The sequence below is a fragment of the Oryctolagus cuniculus genome, chromosome 6 (assembly GCF_051225735.1).
Source record: "Oryctolagus cuniculus isolate XC-2025 breed Fujian yellow rabbit chromosome 6, ASM5122573v1, whole genome shotgun sequence".
In the NCBI taxonomy this organism is placed as follows: domain Eukaryota; kingdom Metazoa; phylum Chordata; class Mammalia; order Lagomorpha; family Leporidae; genus Oryctolagus; species Oryctolagus cuniculus.
Genome location: NC_142872.1, coordinates 155977117 through 155997571, shown reverse-complemented (window position 1 = coordinate 155997571; position 20455 = coordinate 155977117). Strand labels below are relative to the sequence as shown.

General features: G+C 41.4%; 1 protein-coding gene across 35 annotated transcripts in view; it reads left to right on the top strand.

Annotated features, from left to right (window-relative positions):
• Nucleotides 1-20455, top strand: part of CYRIB (CYFIP related Rac1 interactor B) — a 166856-nt gene that overhangs the window by 92431 nt on the left and 53970 nt on the right. For 19 of the 35 annotated variants that reach the window (XM_070075487.2, XM_070075485.2, XM_070075488.2 and 16 more), the window contains 2 exons: nt 20113-20151; nt 20361-20379. Coding sequence is in view for 1 of the 35 variants with exons in the window: in XM_070075485.2 (XP_069931586.1) it covers nt 20113-20151; nt 20361-20379 (58 nt within the window). In the remaining 34 variants the exon portion in view is untranslated. Of the gene's footprint in view, nt 1-20112; nt 20152-20360; nt 20380-20455 lie in introns of those variants that run through there. The other 16 variants (XM_070075490.2, XM_070075493.2, XM_070075494.2 and 13 more) reach the window with 1 other exon arrangement.

Sequence of the window (20455 nt, the reverse complement as noted above, 5' to 3'; positions counted from 1 at the left end):
ACAAATCTAAAGCAAGTTAATTTTTAAGTTGATAATTTTGTATGGCCCATGGCAGAAAAAAGGTTTCCCAGCCCTGCACATATTCTGGAGTATGTCAGAAATGTGTTCCTTTTATTGCTGAGTAGTAATCCAGTATATGGAAATACCACAGTTTATCCATTCCTTTGTTGATGAACATTTGGGTTATTCCAGTTTGAGTCTGTTACGGTACAAGTAAAGTTGCTGTGAAATTCAGCATATAATTTGTTGTGAGAACATATGATTTCATTTTTCTTGGGCTCTAGGTAGAATGATTGTTGTATGATAGGTGTCTATTTGTATTTAGCTTTTTAAGATAATTTTAGATGATTTTGAAGCTAGTTTTGCATTTCTTCAAGGTATTGGAATTCCCGTTGCTCTGTTTCCCTTCAGCACCAGTTATGGTTGTTTAAAAGTTTATTTTTAGCCATCTGGTGTGTTTTCAGTTTTTATTTCACTAATGGCTAAGCATCTTTTCAAGTGCTTATTTGTGATGTGTGTAAGTAGTCCTTGCTTTGTGCTGTAGACTGTAAAAATGCCTGTGAGAGCTGAAGTTGTGCGAAGCAGTCTTAGAAATTATATATTGCTCTATGATGGCCTTAAAAATTTTGTCATAGGGGCTGGTGCTGTGGTATAGTGGGTAAAGCTGCTGCCTGCAGCACCAGCATCCCATAATGGGCACTGGTTCAAGTAAGTCCTGGCTGCTCTACTCTTTTTTTTTTTTTTTTTAAGAATTATTTTATTTATTTGAAAGAATTACACACAAAGGGAGAAGGAGAGGCAGAGAGAGAGAGAGAGAGAGAGAGAGAGAGAGAGAGAATATCTTCCATTCCGCTGGTTCACTCCCCAAATGACCACAATGGCCAGAGCTGAGCTGATCCGAAGCCAGGGCTGCTCTACTTCTGATTCAGCTCTCTGCTAATGCACCTGGGAAAGCAACGGAAGATGACTCAAGTCCTTGGGCCCCTGAACCCACATGGGAGACTCAGATGAAGCTCCAGCTCCTGGCTTTTAGCCTGGCTCAGCCTTAGCTGTTGTGGCCATTTGGGGAGTGAACTAGCAGATGGAAGACCTCTCTCTCTGCCTCTGCCTCTGCCTCTCCCTCTCTGTAACTCTTGACTTTCAGATAAAGTAAATTAAAAAAAAATTTTGGGGGACTGGCGCCGTGGCTCACTTGGTTAATCCTTCGCCTGCGGCCCCGGCATCCCATATGGGTGCCGGGTTCTAGTCCCAGTTGCTTCTCTTCCAGTCTAGCTGTCTGCTGTGGCCCGGGAGGGCAGAGGAGGATGGCCCAAGTGCTTGGGCTCCTGCATCCACATGGGAGACCAGGAAGAAGCACCTGGCTCCTGGCTTCAGATTGGCACAGTGCCGACTGTAGCGGCCATTTGGGGAGTGAACCAATGGAAGAAAGACCTTTCTCTCTGTCTCTCGCTCTCTCGCTCTCTGTAACTCTACCTGTCAATAAAAAATTTTTTTGTCAAAACATTAAAAACTCCAGCCGGCGCCACGGCTCAGTAGGCTAATCCTCCGCCTAGCGGCGCCGGCACACCGGGTTCTAGTCCCAGTTGGGGCGCCGGATTCTTTCCCGGTTGCCCCTCTTCCAGGCCAGCTCTCTGCTGTGTCCAGGGAGTGCAGTGGAGGATGGCCCAGGTGCTTGGGCCCTGCACCCCATGGGAGACCAGGAAAAGCACCTGGCCTCTGGCTCCTGCCATCGGATCAGTGCGGTGCGCCGGCCGCAGCGCGCCGGCCGCGGCGGCCATTGGAGGGTGAACCAACGGCAAAGGAAGACCTTTCTCTCTGTCTCTCTCTCTCACTGTCCACTCTGCCTGTCAAAAAAAAAAAAAAAAAAAAAAACCATTAAAAACTCTTATTTTTAGTTACAAATGTGTAGGGAAATCAATAAAATAATAAAACTAATATTTGCTTAGTACAGTGTAATGTAAACATTGAGAATTTAGAATGGTTTATTTCTTTGTAAAAAAAAACTTACCACATAACAAGCATTACTTTTTTTTTTCTCCAGTATATAACTTATATCGTTTCTTAGCCTTGGACAAATTGTTACTCTTTAAAGTTTGGATCAGCTGTCAATGTTTTATCTACTGTACTATTAGTGACATAAAAGATACTAAGAATTCTGTTAATATGAGGTTTTTTGCTGGCATCCTTTTCGTTATAGCATCTTCTCTTGCTTAGGTCTATAAATTCACTTTCACAAAATTTATCTGGCTGCATATATAGTTTCCCCCAGAGATGGCAGTGTCTTCATTTTCACAATTTCACAATAACTCAATTTATGTTCAGTTACAATTTCACCTCGTGTTATCTTTTCTATTTATTCATTTTGCTGCACTTTCATTTTTTGTTGTCAAAGATGACAACCCTCTTTTGGTTACCCTTTTCTGTAAAATGTCACATAGGTTCATTGCTGGCTGATGGGGAGACAGGACAGTGCAGTCTGTGCAGGTCCTGAGTAACAGGTGTGCAGTGCCCAGTCACTGACAGGCTATGAAAGAAGTGATGTGACTGAAGAAAATTGTAAAACTCTAAGGCATTCTGTATTTTAAAGTAGTATTTACAAATACAAAAGCTAGACATTAGAATAACATTTATGGCTGTGGTATATATGATGATAATAGCATCAGCTTACACTTATAGAATTCTTACATGTGTCAGGACTTTGTAAAATGCTGAGCAAATATTCAGCTATCTAAGCCTCACAGTAATGTGGTTAGGTAGATGGGACTCTTTTCTGTACTCTGCAGATGAGCGAGCAGAGGTGGAGAGAGGTTAACTTGTCCAGGGCTGAGCCTGAAAGTTTGGTTTCAGCACCCATCGATGCTAATGCTATTCACGGTCCACTTTGTAAACCAACACTAGTCCATACATTTTTAAAATTCATTTATTTATTTGAAAGGCAGAGTTGCAGAGAGGCAGGGAAAGAGAGTAGTCTTCCATCCGCTGGTTCAATGACTGCAATGGGTGGAGCTGGGCTCATCCAAAGCCAGGAGCCAGGAGCAGCTTCTGGGTCTTTCATGTGGGTGCAGGGGCCCAAAGACTCGGGTCATCTTCTGTTTTCCCAGACCATAGCAGAGAGCTGGATCGGAAGTGGAGCAACCAGGTCCATAAGGGATGCAGGCACTGTAGGTGACGGCGGCTTTACCTGCTATGCCACAGTGCCTGCCCCCATAAGTTTTAATGGCAGACTGGAATTGGGGAATTGGAATTTGTATTTATAACTTTTATAACATTGGAATTTATATTTATAACTTTTTTACAATTTTAATTTTTCTGGCATTCAAGATTTTTCTAGTAACTTTTACAAAAGTACTAGGCCATGATAGATGGAAATACTCTAGCAGCAACCTGTAATCGAAGACTATGCCTTGATCTTCATAAAAAATAGCTAATGAATCCATGTGTGTATGGTGTGTATCTGTGTATATGTGTGTGCATGTGTGTGATAGGTGTGTTTAATGAACTGAATGGCTTCTGTTTCTGATTATGGTGGAAAAGAGGGTTCTTTTTCCTTTTTGATCTAATTATATAACATTGAGGGATGATAAGGCTTATCTCAAAAGCTTATGCTATATTTAGGCAGCATTTTGAAAGTGGAACACATTCCCAAAACTCACAGTACTAAGTTGAATGGCTCACTTTCATGCTTTGTATATAAATGTATCAGTTTCTTGCTGAAGATTTATCAGATACTTGTTCCTGTCACCATAAACATGACATACACCGAAGGGATTTTCTGAATCATTTTACTTGAACCACTCTTTGACATGCTTCATCAGTTCATCCTGTTGGTCATTCATTAAAAAGAATTGTTTTTTAAAAAATGACATGCAGCTGGGCCAGCGCTGTGGCTCACTTGGTTAATCCTCCCATATGGGCACTGGGTTCTAATCCCGGTTGCTCCTCTTCCAGTCCAGCTCTCTGCTGTGGCCCCGGGAAGGCAGTGGAGGATGGCCCGGGGGCTTGGGCCCCTACACCCACACGGGAGACCAGGAGAAGCACTTGGCTCCTGGCTTTGGATTGGTGCAGCGCTGGCTGAAGCAGCCATTTGGGGGGTAAACCAACGGAAGCAAGACCTTTCTCTCTGTCTCTTTCTCTCACTGTCTAATTCTATCTGTCAAATAAATTAAAAAAAAAAAATACATGCAGCTAAGGAAAGCTTTGTTTTCTTGTGTGTTTTCTCTGTTCACAGTCTTCCTCTTCCCTCAGACCCAGCATGGAACCTAAACTCTCCTGCTAACCTTTGAGTGCTTATTTGTTTTACATTAATTTTTTTAAAAATCTAATAACTTGATATATTTAAGTGATACGGCATTATATATGCAGGTTATAAGACATTAATAAGCATAAAGTGAAAGTCCATGATCTTACCTCTAATTTAGGAACTAGGAAGCTACCTTGTTCCTTCCCTGTAAAATCTCCCAGCTTTGCTGCAGATAAATAAGTTCTCCTGAATTTTATTACTTTCGTAACTTAAAAAATTTACTTGTGTATTTCCCTAAATAATACATATTTTAGTTTTTCAGCTTTTGAATAATTTTTTCTAATTTTTAAATTTATTTTAGAGGCAGAGAGAATATCTCCCCTCCACTGATTAACTCCACAGTTACTCTCAGACAGCCAGGACTTAGCCAGTCTGAAGCCAGAAGCCTGGAACTCAAAGTCTCCTGTATGAGTGGCAGGGATGCAAATACTTGAGCCATCACCTGCCGCCTCCCCCTCTTTGTGTGTATTAGCAAGAAGCAGGAATGGAGAGTGGAGCTGCACCTCAAACCCTGGAACTCTGTACTAGTATGTGGGCATCCCAAGTGACAGCCTAACTACCCTAGCTCCAGTTTGGCCATTTTTTGATCTATATTTAAAAAATCTGGGGGCAGGCATTGTGATATAGCAGGGCAGTGGGTTAAGTCACGGCTTGGGACACTCATGCCTTATCGGAATGCCTGGTTTGAGTCCAGGCTACTCCTTGCTTCCTTTCCAGTTTCTTGCTGGTGTACCTGGAGGACAGCAGATAGATGATACCCCAAGTTACTTGGATTCTTGTAAGCCACATGATAGATCGGGGTGTAATTCCAGGCTCTTGGCTTCAGCCTGGTCTAGCCCTGGCTGTTGAAGCCATTTGAGGAAGTAACCCAGTGGGTGGAAGATTCCTCTTCTGTGTCTCTCCCTATTTCTCTGTTGCTCTGTCTTTCAAATAAAAAGTAAATAAATCTGAAAAAAGTTGCATTATGAAATCTGTATGTGAGACTTCATGAATTCATTGTTTCTAAGGTTCATCCTTATTCTTGGAAGTTAACAGTATCTCTTTTTCACTGTTCAGTAAGTTTTCATTGTGAAGAAGCCATAGTTTATCTGTTTTCAGTGAACATTCTTTTATGTAACAAATAAGGTCTCCTGTGTGTTTCTTTTTAGATCCATGTTCAAGATTTTGGGTGTATACCTGAGAGTAGAATTGTTAGATTATAGGGTATACAATGCTCAAGTTAGTGCAATAATGTCAGATGTCTTTTTTTTTTTTAAGAAAATTTTTATTTAATAAATATAAATTTCAAAAGTACAACTTTTGGATTATAGCAGTTTTTCTCCCCATAACCACCCTCCCACCCAAAAACCATCCCATGTCCTACTCCCTCTCCCATCCCACTCTTCATTGAGATTCATTTTTAATTATCTTCAGATGTCTTCTATAGTGGTGATAATCACACATGCAGGATGTCAAAGAGTACCTGTTGATACATATTCTTATCAACACTAGATAGTGTCAGATTTCTTAACTTACTAGTGAGACTAAGATATTTCATGTGGTTTTAGCTAGGGTCAAGATTGAGGATTTTTTTCTGGTGTTTATTTGCTCTGTGTGTGTATGTTGTGAAATGTCTGTTTAACACTGTGGTCCATTTTTAAAATCTGTTTTTTCATCTGAAATTCTTTAATATCTAGATATTAATACATTCTCTGATAAATGTATCACTAATAGTTTCTTATAGTTTAGTGGTTTATATTGTGTTTTTTAGAGTGTCTTGATAAAATAAGCTTAATATTAATTTGATCAAATTTGTCAGTGATTCATTTGTGGTGAATGGTTTTTGTATCTTACTTAAGTACTTCTTCCCTACTTGGAGTCATAAAGAAGTAGACCAGATTTTCTTATATAAGTTTTAGTTTTGCCTTGCAGATTTATAATCCCATGTGTATTACTTTTTAAAAAAATATTTGATTAGTTGCAAGATGGGGAGGCAGACAAGGAAGAATCTTGTAGCCACTCCCTAGTTCACTCCCCAAGTGTTCACAGTAGCCAGGGCTATGCCAGTCCAAAGCCGGTAGCCCAAAAGTCAATTCATGTTTCCCATTGTTGGACCCAAGTACTTGAGCCATCACCTGCTGCTTCCTTCCTAGGATGTATATTGGCAGAAAGCTGAAATTAGAAATTAAGTAGAATTCCAACACAAACTCAGGATGTCTCAATCAGTATCTTTTTTAAAAAAAATTATTTATTTATTTGAAAGGCAGAGTTAGAGAGAGATCTTCCATTTGCTGATTGATTCCTGAAATAGCTGCAACAGCCAGGGCTGTGCCAGGCTGAAGCTAAGAGACAGAAGCTTCTTCCGGATCTTCCTCATGGATGACAGAGGCCCAAGGACTTGAGCCTTCTTCCACTGTTTTTCCTAGGCACATTAGCAGAGAGCTCGATCAAAAGTGGAGCAGCCAGGAATGGAACCAGTGCCCATATGGGATGCCAGCACTGCAGGTGATAGCTTAGCCTGCTGCACCACAGCACCGGCCTCCTCAGTTGGAATCTTAACCACTGTTCCAAATGTTCACCTGAATTTTATGTATGTGTAGAGATTTTATTATTTTCTATGTGAATAATCAACTACCCAGCCCCGATTATGTACCAGTCTCCTGTTTCCCCAGTGGTCTGTAGTGCAGTCCTATAACATTTATCTGTTTTCATAAATGCATGTATTTGTTGCTGGTCTGTATACTATGCTTTTGGACCAACATATTCTCTTTCATTTGACAACTTGTGTTTTTTGTCAATACTGTTCTGTCTTAAGTAATCTAGTTTTATTTTAATCTTGTCTTACTGGGCAAGTTGTACTACTTGATTCCTTGAGCGTTTTAATTTTTTTTTTTTTTTTTTTGACAGGCAGAGTGGACAGTGAGAGAGAGAGACAGAGAGAAAGGTCTTCCTTTTGCCGTTGGTTCACCCTCCAATGGCCGCCGCGGCCGGTGCGCTGCGGCCGGCGCACCGCGCTGATCCGATGGCAGGAGCCAGGAGCCAGGTGCTTTTCCTGGTCTCCCATGGGGTGCAGGGCCCAAGCACCTGGGCCATCCTCCACTGCACTCCCTGGCCACAGCAGAGGGCTGGCCTGGAAGAGGGGCAACCGGGACAGAATCCGGCGCCCCGACCGGGACTAGAACCCGGTGTGCCGGCGCCGCTAGGCGGAGGATTAGCCTAGTGAGCCGCGGCGCCGGCCCAGCGTTTTAATTTTTTAAAAAAGATTTATTTGTGCCGGCGCCGCGGCTCACTAGGCTAATCCTCCGCCTAGCGGCGCCGGCACACCGGGTTCTAGTCCCGGTCGGGGCGCCGGATTCTGTCCCGGTTGCCCCTCTTCCAGGCCAGCCCTCTGCTGTGGCCAGGGAGTGCAGTGGAGGATGGCCCAAGTGCTTGGGCCCTGCACCCCATGGGAGACCAGGAAAAGCACCTGGCTCCTGGCTCCTGCCATCGGATCAGCGCGGTGCGCCGGCCGCGGTGGCTATTGGAGGGTGAACCAACAGCAAAAGGAAGACCTTTCTCTCTGTCTCTCTCTCTCACTGTCCACTCTGCCTGTCAAAAAAAAAAAAAAAAAAAAAAAAGATTTATTTGTTTATTTGAAAGAGTTAACAGAGACAGAGGGAGAGACAGAGAGATCTTCCATCTGCTGTTTTTCTCCTAAAGTGGCCACAACGGCCAGGGATGAGCCAGGCAAAAGTCAGGAGCTAGGAACTTTATCCCACCTCCTATGTGGGTGGCAGAGGCCCAAGCACTTGGGCCATTAGCAGGGAGCTGGGTTGGAAGTAGAACAGCTGGTACATGACCCAACACCCATATGGAATGTCTGAGTCAAAGGCAGCAGCTTTACCTAATAAGCCACAAAGTTGGTTCCTTGACTGTTTTGAGTTTTTGCTTTTTCATGTAAATTCTATCATCAGCTTAAGTTAAAACAAAGAATCCTTTTGGGATTTTGATTGGAAATGCATTTGACATTTATATGAAGTTAGGGGAAAATTGTCATCTTTACAGTGTTATCTTCCTAGTAGTGGCATGTTTTTATTTATGGCTTTCTATAAAGTTTTGAGATTTTTTTCCTTTTGTTAAGTTTATTTCTAGTTACTATATTGCTTTTCAGTTTCATAAGTTGTATTTGTGAGGGAAAGTTATATTTTCTTATTTTACTTGATAATGTACAACTGATATTTTTTTGAATGCTTACCACTTACCAAGCATTGTTCCTTTTTTTTTTTTTTTAGATTTATTTATTTATTTGAAAGTCAGAGTTACACAGAAAGAAGAGAGGCAGAGAGAGAGAGAGAGAGAGAGAGAGAGAGAGATCTTCCATCCACTGGTTCACTCCCCAGTTGATCGCAACTGCTGGAGCTGCACCGATGTGGAGGCAGGGGCCCAAGGAGTTGGGCCATCTTCTACTGCTTTCCCAGGCCACAACAGAGAGCTGGATCAGAAGTGGAGCAGCCGGGACTGGAACCAGCACCCATATGAGATGCTGGCACTGCAGGTGGTGGCTTTACCCGCTATGCCACAGCACTGGCCCCACAATTGATATTTTTATATTGTTAATGTTCAGTTACCTTGCCAAACTCATGAATTCTAAAGTTTTTGGATTTTCTGTGTAAATAATCCTTGGGAAAAATGGAGATTTTTGTTACTTTCTTTTAATTTTTTTAAAACTTTGTCTCTTTCTTGACTTCTTTTATAGGAAGCTTTTATTTAATAAATATAAATTTTGTAAGTACAACTTTTCCATCCCATTCTTAATAAGATTCATTTTTAATTATCTTTAATTACAGTTTTTCTTGACTTTTAACATGGAGTACAAACTTACAGTACAGTGTAGAATAGAAGTAATGATAGTGGGAATCCTTGTGTGGCTTCAGATTTTGAAGGGAAAGTTTCTAATATTTCTTCATTAAGAATTGTTACAGGTTTTTGGTAGAGGTAGGTCTTTCATTCCTTGTGTGCTTATTTTAAGACTTTTTAATAACAACTGAGTACAACATTCATGAAAAGCTTTTGTGTGTCTTTTGAGATGATGATAGTATATTTCATGTCTTTTGAGGTAATCTCTTAATGTGTTGGGAACAGTTTGTAGGTACTCCCAGCCCACTATGCATTTCTGAGATTTTCCAAATTTGTAATTAAAAAAAAAAAAAAACTTAAATATGAGATCACAGTGGCTAGGAATGAGGATGGAAAGAATGGTGGTGGAGGTAGGAAGTAGTGAAGCAAGGCATGAAGCTGGAGGAGACTGTGTAATGATTTAGCATAATTTTGGAGCAACATATTTTTAGTAAGATACATGAATTCGAGTAAGTATTTATTGGTCTTTTCTTAAATTGAGTCTGGGGCAAATATTGTTTTCCTTATATGCAGATTGTAAAGCTTTATTTTCCTTATGTTATTACCTCTCTTATTTATAATTCCTTTAAAATTAAATTGTGTGTAAATTTTATGAGATTTTGAACATGTGGCATAGATTAAATGAACAACACTAAAAAGTCTACTTGTTTCTTTAAACAAGCATTTAATTTTATGGAGATTACTCTTTGGGAATTACAATACAGGATACTTACTTAAGAATAGATCTTAAGTCTGTAGAATCTTTAGCTTGACTTGGTTGTAGCACCTGCTGTCCAAATACATTTTACTGTCTGTTTATTGCTGTACATTGAGATGTCAGAAAAGTCCCCTTGTAGAAAGTCCAGGAAGCAGTTGGGGCAAGTTGTTTGCAGCATTCAAGAGATAGAGAAGTAAGAAAGTTCTGTTTGGTTTTCCCAAAGCCTGGTAATCATCTTAAGCTATCCCTTGACTCAAGTTTCCCAGTTACACTGTTTTAGCTTTTTTTTTTTTTAATAGTTTCTTAAAAAAAGATTTATTTGATAGAGAGAGGGAGAGACACACAGAGACAGAGAAATCTTCCACCCATTGATTCAGTCCCAAAATGGTCACACTGGCCAGAGCTTGGCCAGGCTGAAGTCATGAGCCTAGAACTTCTCCTAGGTCTTCCATGTGGGTTGGCAGGGTCCAAAGTAGTTGGGCCAACCTCCACTGCTTTCCCAGGCACATTAGCAGGGAGCTAGATAGGAAGTGGAGCAGTTGAGACTCAAAAACTGGTCACCATCTGGGACAACACCATGGCAGGGAGTGATAGATTGGTTTTTAACGAAGCATTTTATGGTTCAAGTTAGTACGAAAGTAGTAGTTGTTTGGGGCCAGTGCTGTGGCTCACTTGGTTAATCCTCCTCCTGCGGTGCCGGCGTCCCATATGGGTGCCAGTTCTAGTTCCGGTTGCTCCTCTTCCAGTCCAGCTCTCTGCTGTGGCCAGGGAGGGCAGTGGAGGATGGCCCAAGTGCTTGGGCCCCTGCACCCGCATCGGAGACTAGGAGGAAGCACCTGGCTCCGGCCTTAGCAGCCATTTGGGGAGTGAACCAACGGAAGCAAGGCCTTTCTCTCTGTCTCTCTCTCTCTCTCTCTCTCATTGTCTAACTCTGCCTGTCAAATTAAAAAAAAAGAAGAAGAAGAAAAAGTAGTAGTAGTAGTTGTTTGACAGAAAGTTGCATTACAGAAAAGAATATTGTAATCGCTATAGTTTGAACAGAACTGTTTCCTGAAAAATAATTATCTCCTCCCTTTCCTTTCCTACTCAGAAATTCTGTGTCTGCTTGGAGTTAGCTATTCAACTGTTAACAGTTTATACCTTTTGGATATTTTATATAAAACTTTTCTTAGGCTCATGAGAAATATGAATATTTTAAACCTTCTGGAGCATGGATTTATAATAGAGATTAATAATTTCTTGGTAATGTCCATTTCAAAATGCTAAAATATAGTTGATACTTAATATTAACAATTACATAATATTGTATATTATGTATAGTTGTTCTTCTGTACCTGCAAGGGATTGGTTCCAAGACCCCTCATAGATAACAACATCTGTGGATGTCCAGGTCCCTTTACCTAAACTGATATAACACCTGTGCATCACCTGTGCACATTCTCCTGTGTACTTTAGCTTACTTATAATACCTAATGCAGTGTGAATGCTATATAAGTAGTTACACAGTATTTTTTAAAGAATAATGACAAAAGTTTATGTGTTCATTACAAAGATGTTTTTCTGAATATTTTCAAATCACTGTGGTTGAATTAATGGAGGCCACGATAATGCACTTAGCTTGATATTTGTATATGTGTAGGAAATTAATTCTGGTTATGGCAGTGAGGGAAGATCCGAATGCAGTCTTTTCACTTTTTTTTTTTTTTATACCATCTTTTTGTGGTTGTAAACTTAGTGTTCCATGCCATAGAAACCTGGCAATTCTGTTCTGGCATTTGAGCTCTGCTGTGTCTTAGACATGATTATTATTAAGTACTTAAAATGCAGTGTCCAAATAGGAAGTCTGTGTATTATAATTTTAGTATTAAGAAGGATAATGACCCATTCAAGAAAATTAGCATTTCTGCTAATCTTCACATGTACTTTGATAATTATTTTTGCAGTTTTACAAATATGAGGAGACTTTTTAAAAGTTCTTAAAAAATGGAATCAAAAGGTAAGTTTAGGGTAGATGTTGTCGTGCAGCTTGTCAGGCCACTGTTTTGGATGCCTACATCCCATTTTGGGGTGCCTGGGATCAAGTTCCACCTCTGCTTCTGATCCAGCTTTCAGCTCATGCGCAGGGAGGGAACAAATGGTGGCCCAGAGTAAAGTTCATGCCACCCACGTGAGAGACCCAAATGGAGTTCCTGGCTCCTGGCTTTAGCCTGTCCCTGTCCTGACTGTTGTAGGCATTTAGGGGGAGAAATAACAGATGGAAGATATCTCTTTTTGTCTCTTTTTCTGTCTTGGTCACTCTTACTTTCAAATAAATAAATATATAAGGCTTTTAAAAACCTACATAGAATTGTTGTAAGAATTATAACTGTATTTTGTTGCCCCAAAATTTGAAGTTCATGCATAGTTTTTGAATAATACACATTTTCTGTGTACTTTTTGAAAATACCCTTGTAAAGGAAACTGATACTCAGATAATTTATGTAAGCAGAAATCTCCATTTTATAAATAACAGAAAAGATGCTCAGAGAACTTAATGTTTATATTTTTTACAAAAGGAATTTATTTATGAGAGAGAGAGAGATATGTAGAGCTCCTATCTGCTGTTTCACTCCCCAGAGCCTGCAGTGGGCATAGGCTGTGCTGGTCCAAATGCAATGTGGGTGGCAGAGACACAGTTACTTGAGCTGTCACTGCTGCCTCCTAGGATCTGCATTAGCTGGAAGCTGGAATCAGGACCTGGAGCCAGGTATTGAACTCAAGTATATCTTATGTGGGGTGCCAGCATTTTAACCAGCATCTTAGCTGTTTGACTAATCATCTCCCTTGAACTTTAAGTAAATGGAAACTCAACCTAGGTCTGTCTTATTCTATGACCAGTATTCTCAACCTTTTTGCTGTATATTTCCATTTTTTAAAAAAGATTTATTTTTATTTATTTGAAAGAATTACAGAGAGAGGTAGTGATAGAGAGAGGGGTCTTCCATCCGCTGGTTCACTCTCCTGTTGGCTGCGATGGTTGGCGCTGCGGCAATCTGAAACCAGGAGCCAAGAGTTTCTTCTGGGTCTCCGACACAGGTCTAGGGGCTCAAGGACTTGGGGCAACTTCCACTGCTTTTCCAAGCCATAGCAGAGAGATGGATTGGAAGAGGAGCAGCTGGGACTAGAACCAGCACCCATAAGGGATACCAGCACTTCAGTCCGAGGTTTTAACCTGCTGCACCACAGCGCTGGCCCCTATTTCCTTTTAATTATTAAAGATTGTAAAATTTTTTCATAGGTATGTTTGCTGCTTTGCCTTCCTCTTATAAATTATTATGATGATATTTTTCTCTAACCTTGATTATATGCATTCATATGAGCTATTATATTAAAACATTTTGGGACCCTTTATTATTAATTTCTATATGGTTAGTAATTTTTGCATTTAAGTTTCTAACTGTGGATCAAGGTCCATGTCTGCTTCTTACTTATTAAATTTTAATATATTATTTCTCCAAATATAGTTTAAGATACTGATTTCCTGAGATTTAGTTTTAAGACATTAAACTCTACTCCATCTGCAGTATTGGCTGAAAAGAGTCTTACCTTGGTATTCCATGGTGATATTTCAATACTAATTAAATAAAGTTTTCCTTCCTCATTGCCCTGTTCCTCGCCTTGAATAATCTCCTTTAACCTTCTACCTCCTTTTCTGGCTTGTCCAAATCCTAATCCTATCCATCATTCCAGGTCTCTTCTTTTTTTTTATTTTTATTTTTAATTTTTATTTATTTATTTTTTTTGACAGGCAGAGTGGACAGTGAGAGAGAGAGACAGAGAGAAAGGTCTTCCTTTGCCGTTGGTTCACCCTCCAATGGCCGCCGCAGCCGGCGCGCTGCGGCTGGCGCACCGCGCTGATCCGATGGCAGGAGCCAGGAGCCAGGTGCTTTTCCTGGTCTCCCATGGGGTGCAGGGCCCAAGCACCTGGGCCATCCTCCACTGCACTCCCTGGCCACAGCAGAGGGCTGGCTTGGAAGAGGGGCAACCGGGACAGAATCCGGCGCCCCGACCGGGACTAGAACCCGGTGTGCCAGCGCCGCTAGGCGGAGGATTAGCCTAGTGAGCCGCGGCGCCGGCCTCCAGGTCTCTTCTTAACACCTAATCTCCATGCCCTCTTCCTAACTGCCAGTAAATTATCTTATTTTAATTGCCACAGAACTGCTCCTCTGTATGCATCTTTCTGTTAATAAATTTTTACCTTAAATGTTTTAATTGCCACAGTGAGTTACACTAGACACTTCTAGAGGTTACCGTCCTTTTCATCGTAGTCTCTCCCGAGTTTCTATTTTGGTGTTATAGACAAAGCAGACCATCTGATTAAGTATTTGCAGTGTGTGTATATTATATTTATATATACTTGGGCCTATTCTGTTTTCTCTGTTCTCTTCCCCTAATTGTATAACACTTCTATGGAATCTTTAAAAGATGTATTTATTTATTTATTTGAGAGGCAGAGGCAGAGGTAGAGGCAGAGAGAGGTCTTTATCTGCTGGTTCATTCCCCAAATGTCTGCGTTGGCTGGAGCTGGACCAATCTGAAGCCAGGGACCAGGAGCTTCTTCTAGGTCTCCTTTGAGGATGCAGGGGCCCAAGGACTTGGGCCATCTTCTACTGCTTTCCCAGGCCATAGCAGAGAGCTGGATCAGAAGTAGAGCAGCTGGAACTTGAACTGGCGCCCATATGTAATGCCAGCACTGCAGGTGGCAGTTTTATCTGCTATTCCACAGTGCCGGCCCCTCTATAAAGTCTTACTTATTAACAAGAAGGACTGATCCTGCTCATCTGTTGTTCTCTTAAGAAATTTTTATAGACCTGCATGTTTCTTTTTTTTTCTCTAATGAATATAGACTACTTTTTCAGGTTCTTAAAACATTTTTATATTTGTTGGGATTAAATAATGTAGCTTGTAATATTCACTGTCTGATCTGGGAACATGGTCAGTAGGTCCATTCATTCCAGTGTTATGTTTTTGATTTCTAAGGTGGTATTTCAGATTGCCTTGTGTATGTCAAGTGGAGCTTAAACAAGGTGAATTCATTTAGTTTTTATCATAAATTGAAATGAAAGAGGAAGACAGTCTCTGTTATATAAACAGTTAGATTTATGTACCATCATTGGAACCTGTAAACATGATTGACACAGTGTACTGAAGTCATAATTCTTAGGCTTTTACGTTTGACTGTAGGCTAAGAAATTGAACACTTACAGAACTTTTAGGTTTATAGATTTTAGGTACCTGGACTAACCAGTCGAAATAATACTGTGAGCATAATTGATTGGATTTCTAAGGAAGGGTGACTATAATTAAAAATTTATTATGTCTTGGTTTGTTAAGAACTTTTTCCATGTTTTATGCAGGCAGCAGTGATTTTTACCCTATGATTTATAAAAGAGGCCAGGCAAGCCACTTATTTTGTTTATTTCTCAGTTACAGTGGGCCTTAGGAAAGGAAGTTTGTCTTTCTTGGAAAAAACAAAAAAACAAACACAAAATTTGTTCATTCCATTTGTAGTAACATTGATCAAAGAGAAGCTTTTGAGAAAAACCGGGGTGTGTATAAATAGCCTCCATTCATACCCTGATAGGAAGCAGTGGTTGATTACAAAGTAATGGTAAGTTGTAAACAATGTGAAGTTCTACACCTGATGTTGCAAACTGATGGTTCATCAGCCACATAGAATCCTGGAACTGTTTGATTTGGCCTAGCAAGTGATCCTGTAAAACACATTCTGTTAGATGCTTACATCAAAAATTTGATTCCCATGAGTATCTGGAACTGGATCACCTATATTTTTAGCATGGCATGTTAATAGCAGTGATTTGTTTGAATAACACACACACACACACATACACACACATTTGCTCTATTTAAGTAGCATTTCTGTCTTTTCGTAAGGTGTCCCCAGCCAATCCCAAATGCATTTAACTTTGCAGCCTCTGTTCTCGTGTTTATTGAATGCAGAAGGAATAGTAGATCTAATATTGCTAAAGCTGGAGTGGACGTCATGGTGCCTCAGGTTAAGCCACCACTTGGGATGCCCACATTCCCTGTCAGAGTGCTGGTTTGAGTACTGCCTTTTCCATTTCCAATCCAGTTTCCTGCCAATGCTCCTGGGAAGCAACAGATGATGACTCAAGAACTTGGGTCCTGGATAGGGTTCCAGGCTTCTGGCTTTAGCCTAACCTAGCCCTGGGTGTGTTGTGAGCAAACCAGTGGATGGAAGATAGATTGCTTGTTCTCTTTCTCTGCCTTTTAAGTAGATGAACATAAACATTTTTAAAAAACATATTGCTAATGCAGCTGAATCATTAGGTTGAGATAAGAAGGGCCAGATTTGTTTTTTTTTTTTTTTTTTTTTGACAGGCAGAGTGGACAGTGAGAGAGAGAGACAGAGAGAAAGGTCTTCCTTTTGCCGTTGGTTCACCCTCCAATGGCCGCCGCGGCCAGCGCGCTGCGGCCGGCGCACCGCGCTGATCCGATGGCAGGAGCCAGGAGCCAGGTGCTTTTCCTGGTCTCCCATGGGGTGCAGGGCCCAAGCACCTGGGCCATCCTCCACTGCACTCCCTGGCCACAGCAGAGGGCTGGCCTGGAAGAGGGGCAACCGGGACAGAATCCGGCGCCCCGACTGGGACTAGAACCCGGTGTGCCGGCGCCGCTAGGCAGAGGATTAGCCTAGTGAGCCGCGGCGCCGGCCCAAGAAGGGCCAGATTTGTGGTCTACTGGCACCGGCATTCCATATTGGAGTGCCTGTTTGAGTCCTGGCTGCTCTGCTTCTCTTCTTCTTCTTCTTCTTTTTTTTTTTTTTTTTTTTTTTGACAGAGTGGACAGAGAGAGAGACAGAGAGAAAGGTCTTCCTTTGCCGTTGGTTCACCCTCCAGTGGCCACCGCGGCCAGGCCCGCTGCAGCTGGAGCACTGCGCTGATCCCAAGGCAGGAGCCAGGTGCTTCTCCTGGTCTCCCATGCGGGTGTAGGGCCCAAGTACTTGGGCCATCCTCCACTGCACTCCCGGGCCAGAGCAGAGAGCTGGCCTGGAAGAGGGGCAACCGGGACAGAATCCAGCGCCCTGACTGGAACTAGAACCTGGGGTGCCGGCGCCACTAGGCAGAGGATTAGCCTGTTGAGCCGCGGCGCTGGCTCTCTGCTTCTGTTCTGATCCAGCTTTCTGCTGATGTGCCTAGGAAGGTAGTAGATGATGGCCCAAGTACTTGGATCTCTGCCACCCATGTGGGAGACCTGGATGGAGTTCCTGCTTTCCTGGCTTCAGCATAGCCCAGCCCTGGCTGTTGCAGCCATTTAGAGTGAACCAGTGAATGAAAGCTGTATCTTTCTTTGTCTCTCCCTCTTTCTGGTCTCTCCCTCTCTCTGCCCTTCTACCTTTCAAATAAATAAATAAACAAATAAATCTTTTAAAAACTAGGAGATAGGAAGTGTGAAGGTATATATAAGAAGAAGTAGTTGGAGAAGAAATGGCTTCTGTTGTAATCAGCTGAGATGAGAGAGTGGAGGAGAGTTGAGAAGTGCAGTTTTGGATGTGTTAAGTTTGAGTATCTTTTAGAACATTTCATTGATGATTCTAATTATATAATGGCTATACAAGTGTTTGGTAGGAGAGAAATATCAAGACTGGACATAAAAACTTGAGCTATATGGATGATACATAAAGCCTTGAAATGAAGGGCCAGCATTGTGGTGTAGTGGGTTAAGCCACCATCTGCAGTGCTGGCATCCCATAAGGGCACCACCAGTTCAAGTCCCAGCTGCACCACTTCTGATCCAGCTCCCTGCTCATGTGCCTGGAAAGCAGCAGAAGATAGCCCAAGTGCTTGGGCCCCCTGTACCCATAGCAGAGACCCAGAAGAAGCGTCTGTCTTCAGCCTGGCCTAGCCCCACTCGTTGCAGCCATCTGGGGAGTGAAAAGTGGATGGAAAATCTCTGTCTTTTCTCTCTCTCTCTCTCTAACTCTGCCTTTCAAATAAATGCATCTTTTAAAAAGAAAAGAAAAAAAAGTCTCGAAATGAAATGAGATCACAGCGGGAGCAGAGGACCCAGAACTGATTCCTTGTCATAGCAGCCTGCAGGAGTGTGAGGGAAGAGGAGATTAAGAAAGGACCCACCAGTGAAGTAGGACAAAAAGGAAGGGAGAATGGTGTCTTGGAAAGACAAGTGTCTTAACCTAGTTTCACCCTAAAAGCAGAGCCTGAAGCAGGGGCTTTTCTGAAGATAATTTGTTTGGGGACACGTTAAGGAGGAATGGAAGTTGGAGTACTGGGGCAAATGGAAAAGGAAGAAGGGAAAGCCCATGTAAGGTTGCAAAATTGAGCTGATCACTTCTGTGAGCAACTGGGGCTTGATTCTGAGGAAGCCCTCTGTGAAGATTAGAAGAAAATGCCTTCCTGTGGGAAGAAGAGATATTTATCTACCAGGTTCCATCCTGGGTTGGTTCAAGGGTTGCCCATCATTAATGCCTTTACACTTCCAGGTTTGTGTCCGTCTCTGGGTTGCTGAAAAGTTCCTGTCAGCAGCTTGTGTTGTAAAGCCCAAAGCAGAAAGTATGCCACAGAGAGTGCAGCCAAGGGGCGGTGGGTCAGCTGGGATGAAAACATGGGATGGCGTGCACAGGAAGTGCCCTATACAGCCACCTGGGACTTCCATTAAATGCTGCTCCTAAGCACAGCCTACCACGAAGCTTTCAGGGTGGTGGCTGTAACAGGATAGTTAGTGAGACGTTGTTCATCCTCTCAGTCTTCTACCATCCCTTTCAGATTTCCCTCCCCTTCAGCCAGCACTTCCGCAGGTGAAACTTTTCTCTTGTACAGTGACCTGGATTTTCTCCCTTTTAAGGGATCGTTGCCTTTAGTTGCCTTATCCCTTTCATGTGTAGTTGCTGCAGCTGTCTACTGGTGTGGCAGCACCATTTGAATCCCCTGGGTTCTCAGTGTGTTGTCTTGTGTCGGCATTGTGTAGCATCACCTGTAGATCCTCAAGGTGCACTTCCCATATGATCACCCCTTCCTAGCATGCTGGTCCAGAGTGAACAGCCCAGAATGACTAGCACAGAATTTCTGTGGGACTCTCCCTGTGTCTCCTGGCAGAAGCCCCCTTCTTGTTCTGGAATCAGAATTCCAATCTAGTGGAGCCTGTGGTTGCCAGTCCTATTTCATCTGTTGGTTCATATTTTTTTTTTAAAGATTTTGGGGGGGAGGGGATAGGGCTGTTTTTAACCTGTCGGAGACATGGTTCCACATTTCAGCCTTTGAAAGTTTGGTTCAGTTTAAGTTCATTTACTGTCATAGGGGACGGTGCCCCATTTTCTCAAGATGTGACCCAGCATCTTTTATATATAGAAACTGTTGTTAAATCTAGGATTCTTGAGAATTGAATAAATACTTAGGAAAAGGAGTTTTCATCTAAAAACTAGTTAGTCAAATGCTGCTTCTTAATCTTTGTGAATGAAGCTAATTTGTTATAAGTGACTGTTGTTCTTAACTGTGAAGTTATAATAAACTCACCCTGAAGATTTCATTTAACCTAAAGTTGTTTTAGGCTTTGAAGTTGTGAAACTGTTACATAGAGAGGACTTTGTGATTCACTGGAATTTTGCCAAATGTGCCTCCAGTGAATAATAGGTTATTGACAGAGATTAAGGTCTTTATTACCTGTTGTAAAACTCATTTTTGATACATTGAAATTGATTGATCCTAAGCTAGTATAAAAATATATAAATATGTCTCTTTTGGTAATTTTAGAATCTGGTTTAAAGAGTAAGGAGGAATTAACTAACTTTCCTTTCTGTTTTGTTTCTTGCTTTATCCACCTTGAAGAGAATTGTGTACTTTGCTTGTTACACCTATGAAGTTGCTTCAGAAAAAAAAAAAAATTTGAAGCCTGTACATAGTTTTTTCATAACGGGAATTTCCACGACCTTTTTGAAGACCCCCTTATATTAGTTTTCAGTGTCTTCCGATGACAGCTTAGTTGTCTTACCAACTATTGGTGTTTTTCAGGACTTAAATGATACTATACTCTGAATAGGTCTTCCCTAAACGTGGCTGAGTTAATTCAAGGAGTTAAATATCTATATTTGTATTTATGAACCATGCCTGTGATAGCTTTCATGAGCTTCCATTTTTTAAAGTTGGCTGTAGTAAAAACTTGTTTGAAAATAAAATAATGTTTCACATTTTTTTCTTTCTTTAAACAGATAGAAGGACAACGACAGAATCACCAGCACTGGCTGAAGGTAAATATGTCTTTGGGAGAAATGATTACTCAAATATAAATGAGAAGTCTTGACTTTAATAAAAACCGACATTGACTAAATATTATTTAAGAAAAATATGCTATACATAGTGTTGAATTTCTAAAAATATCTTTAAGAAATACTCTTTTAGTTTCTGGCTTAGAAAGCAGTGAGGAAAATGTAAATTAATTGGAACTTTTTTTTTACAGCTTTCTTCCAATAGGAGAGGTATGTGTTTTTCTTTGAATTTCTTTGTAAGTCATTTTAGCTGTGACCAGTATGGTTGATTAAGATCTAAGCCATA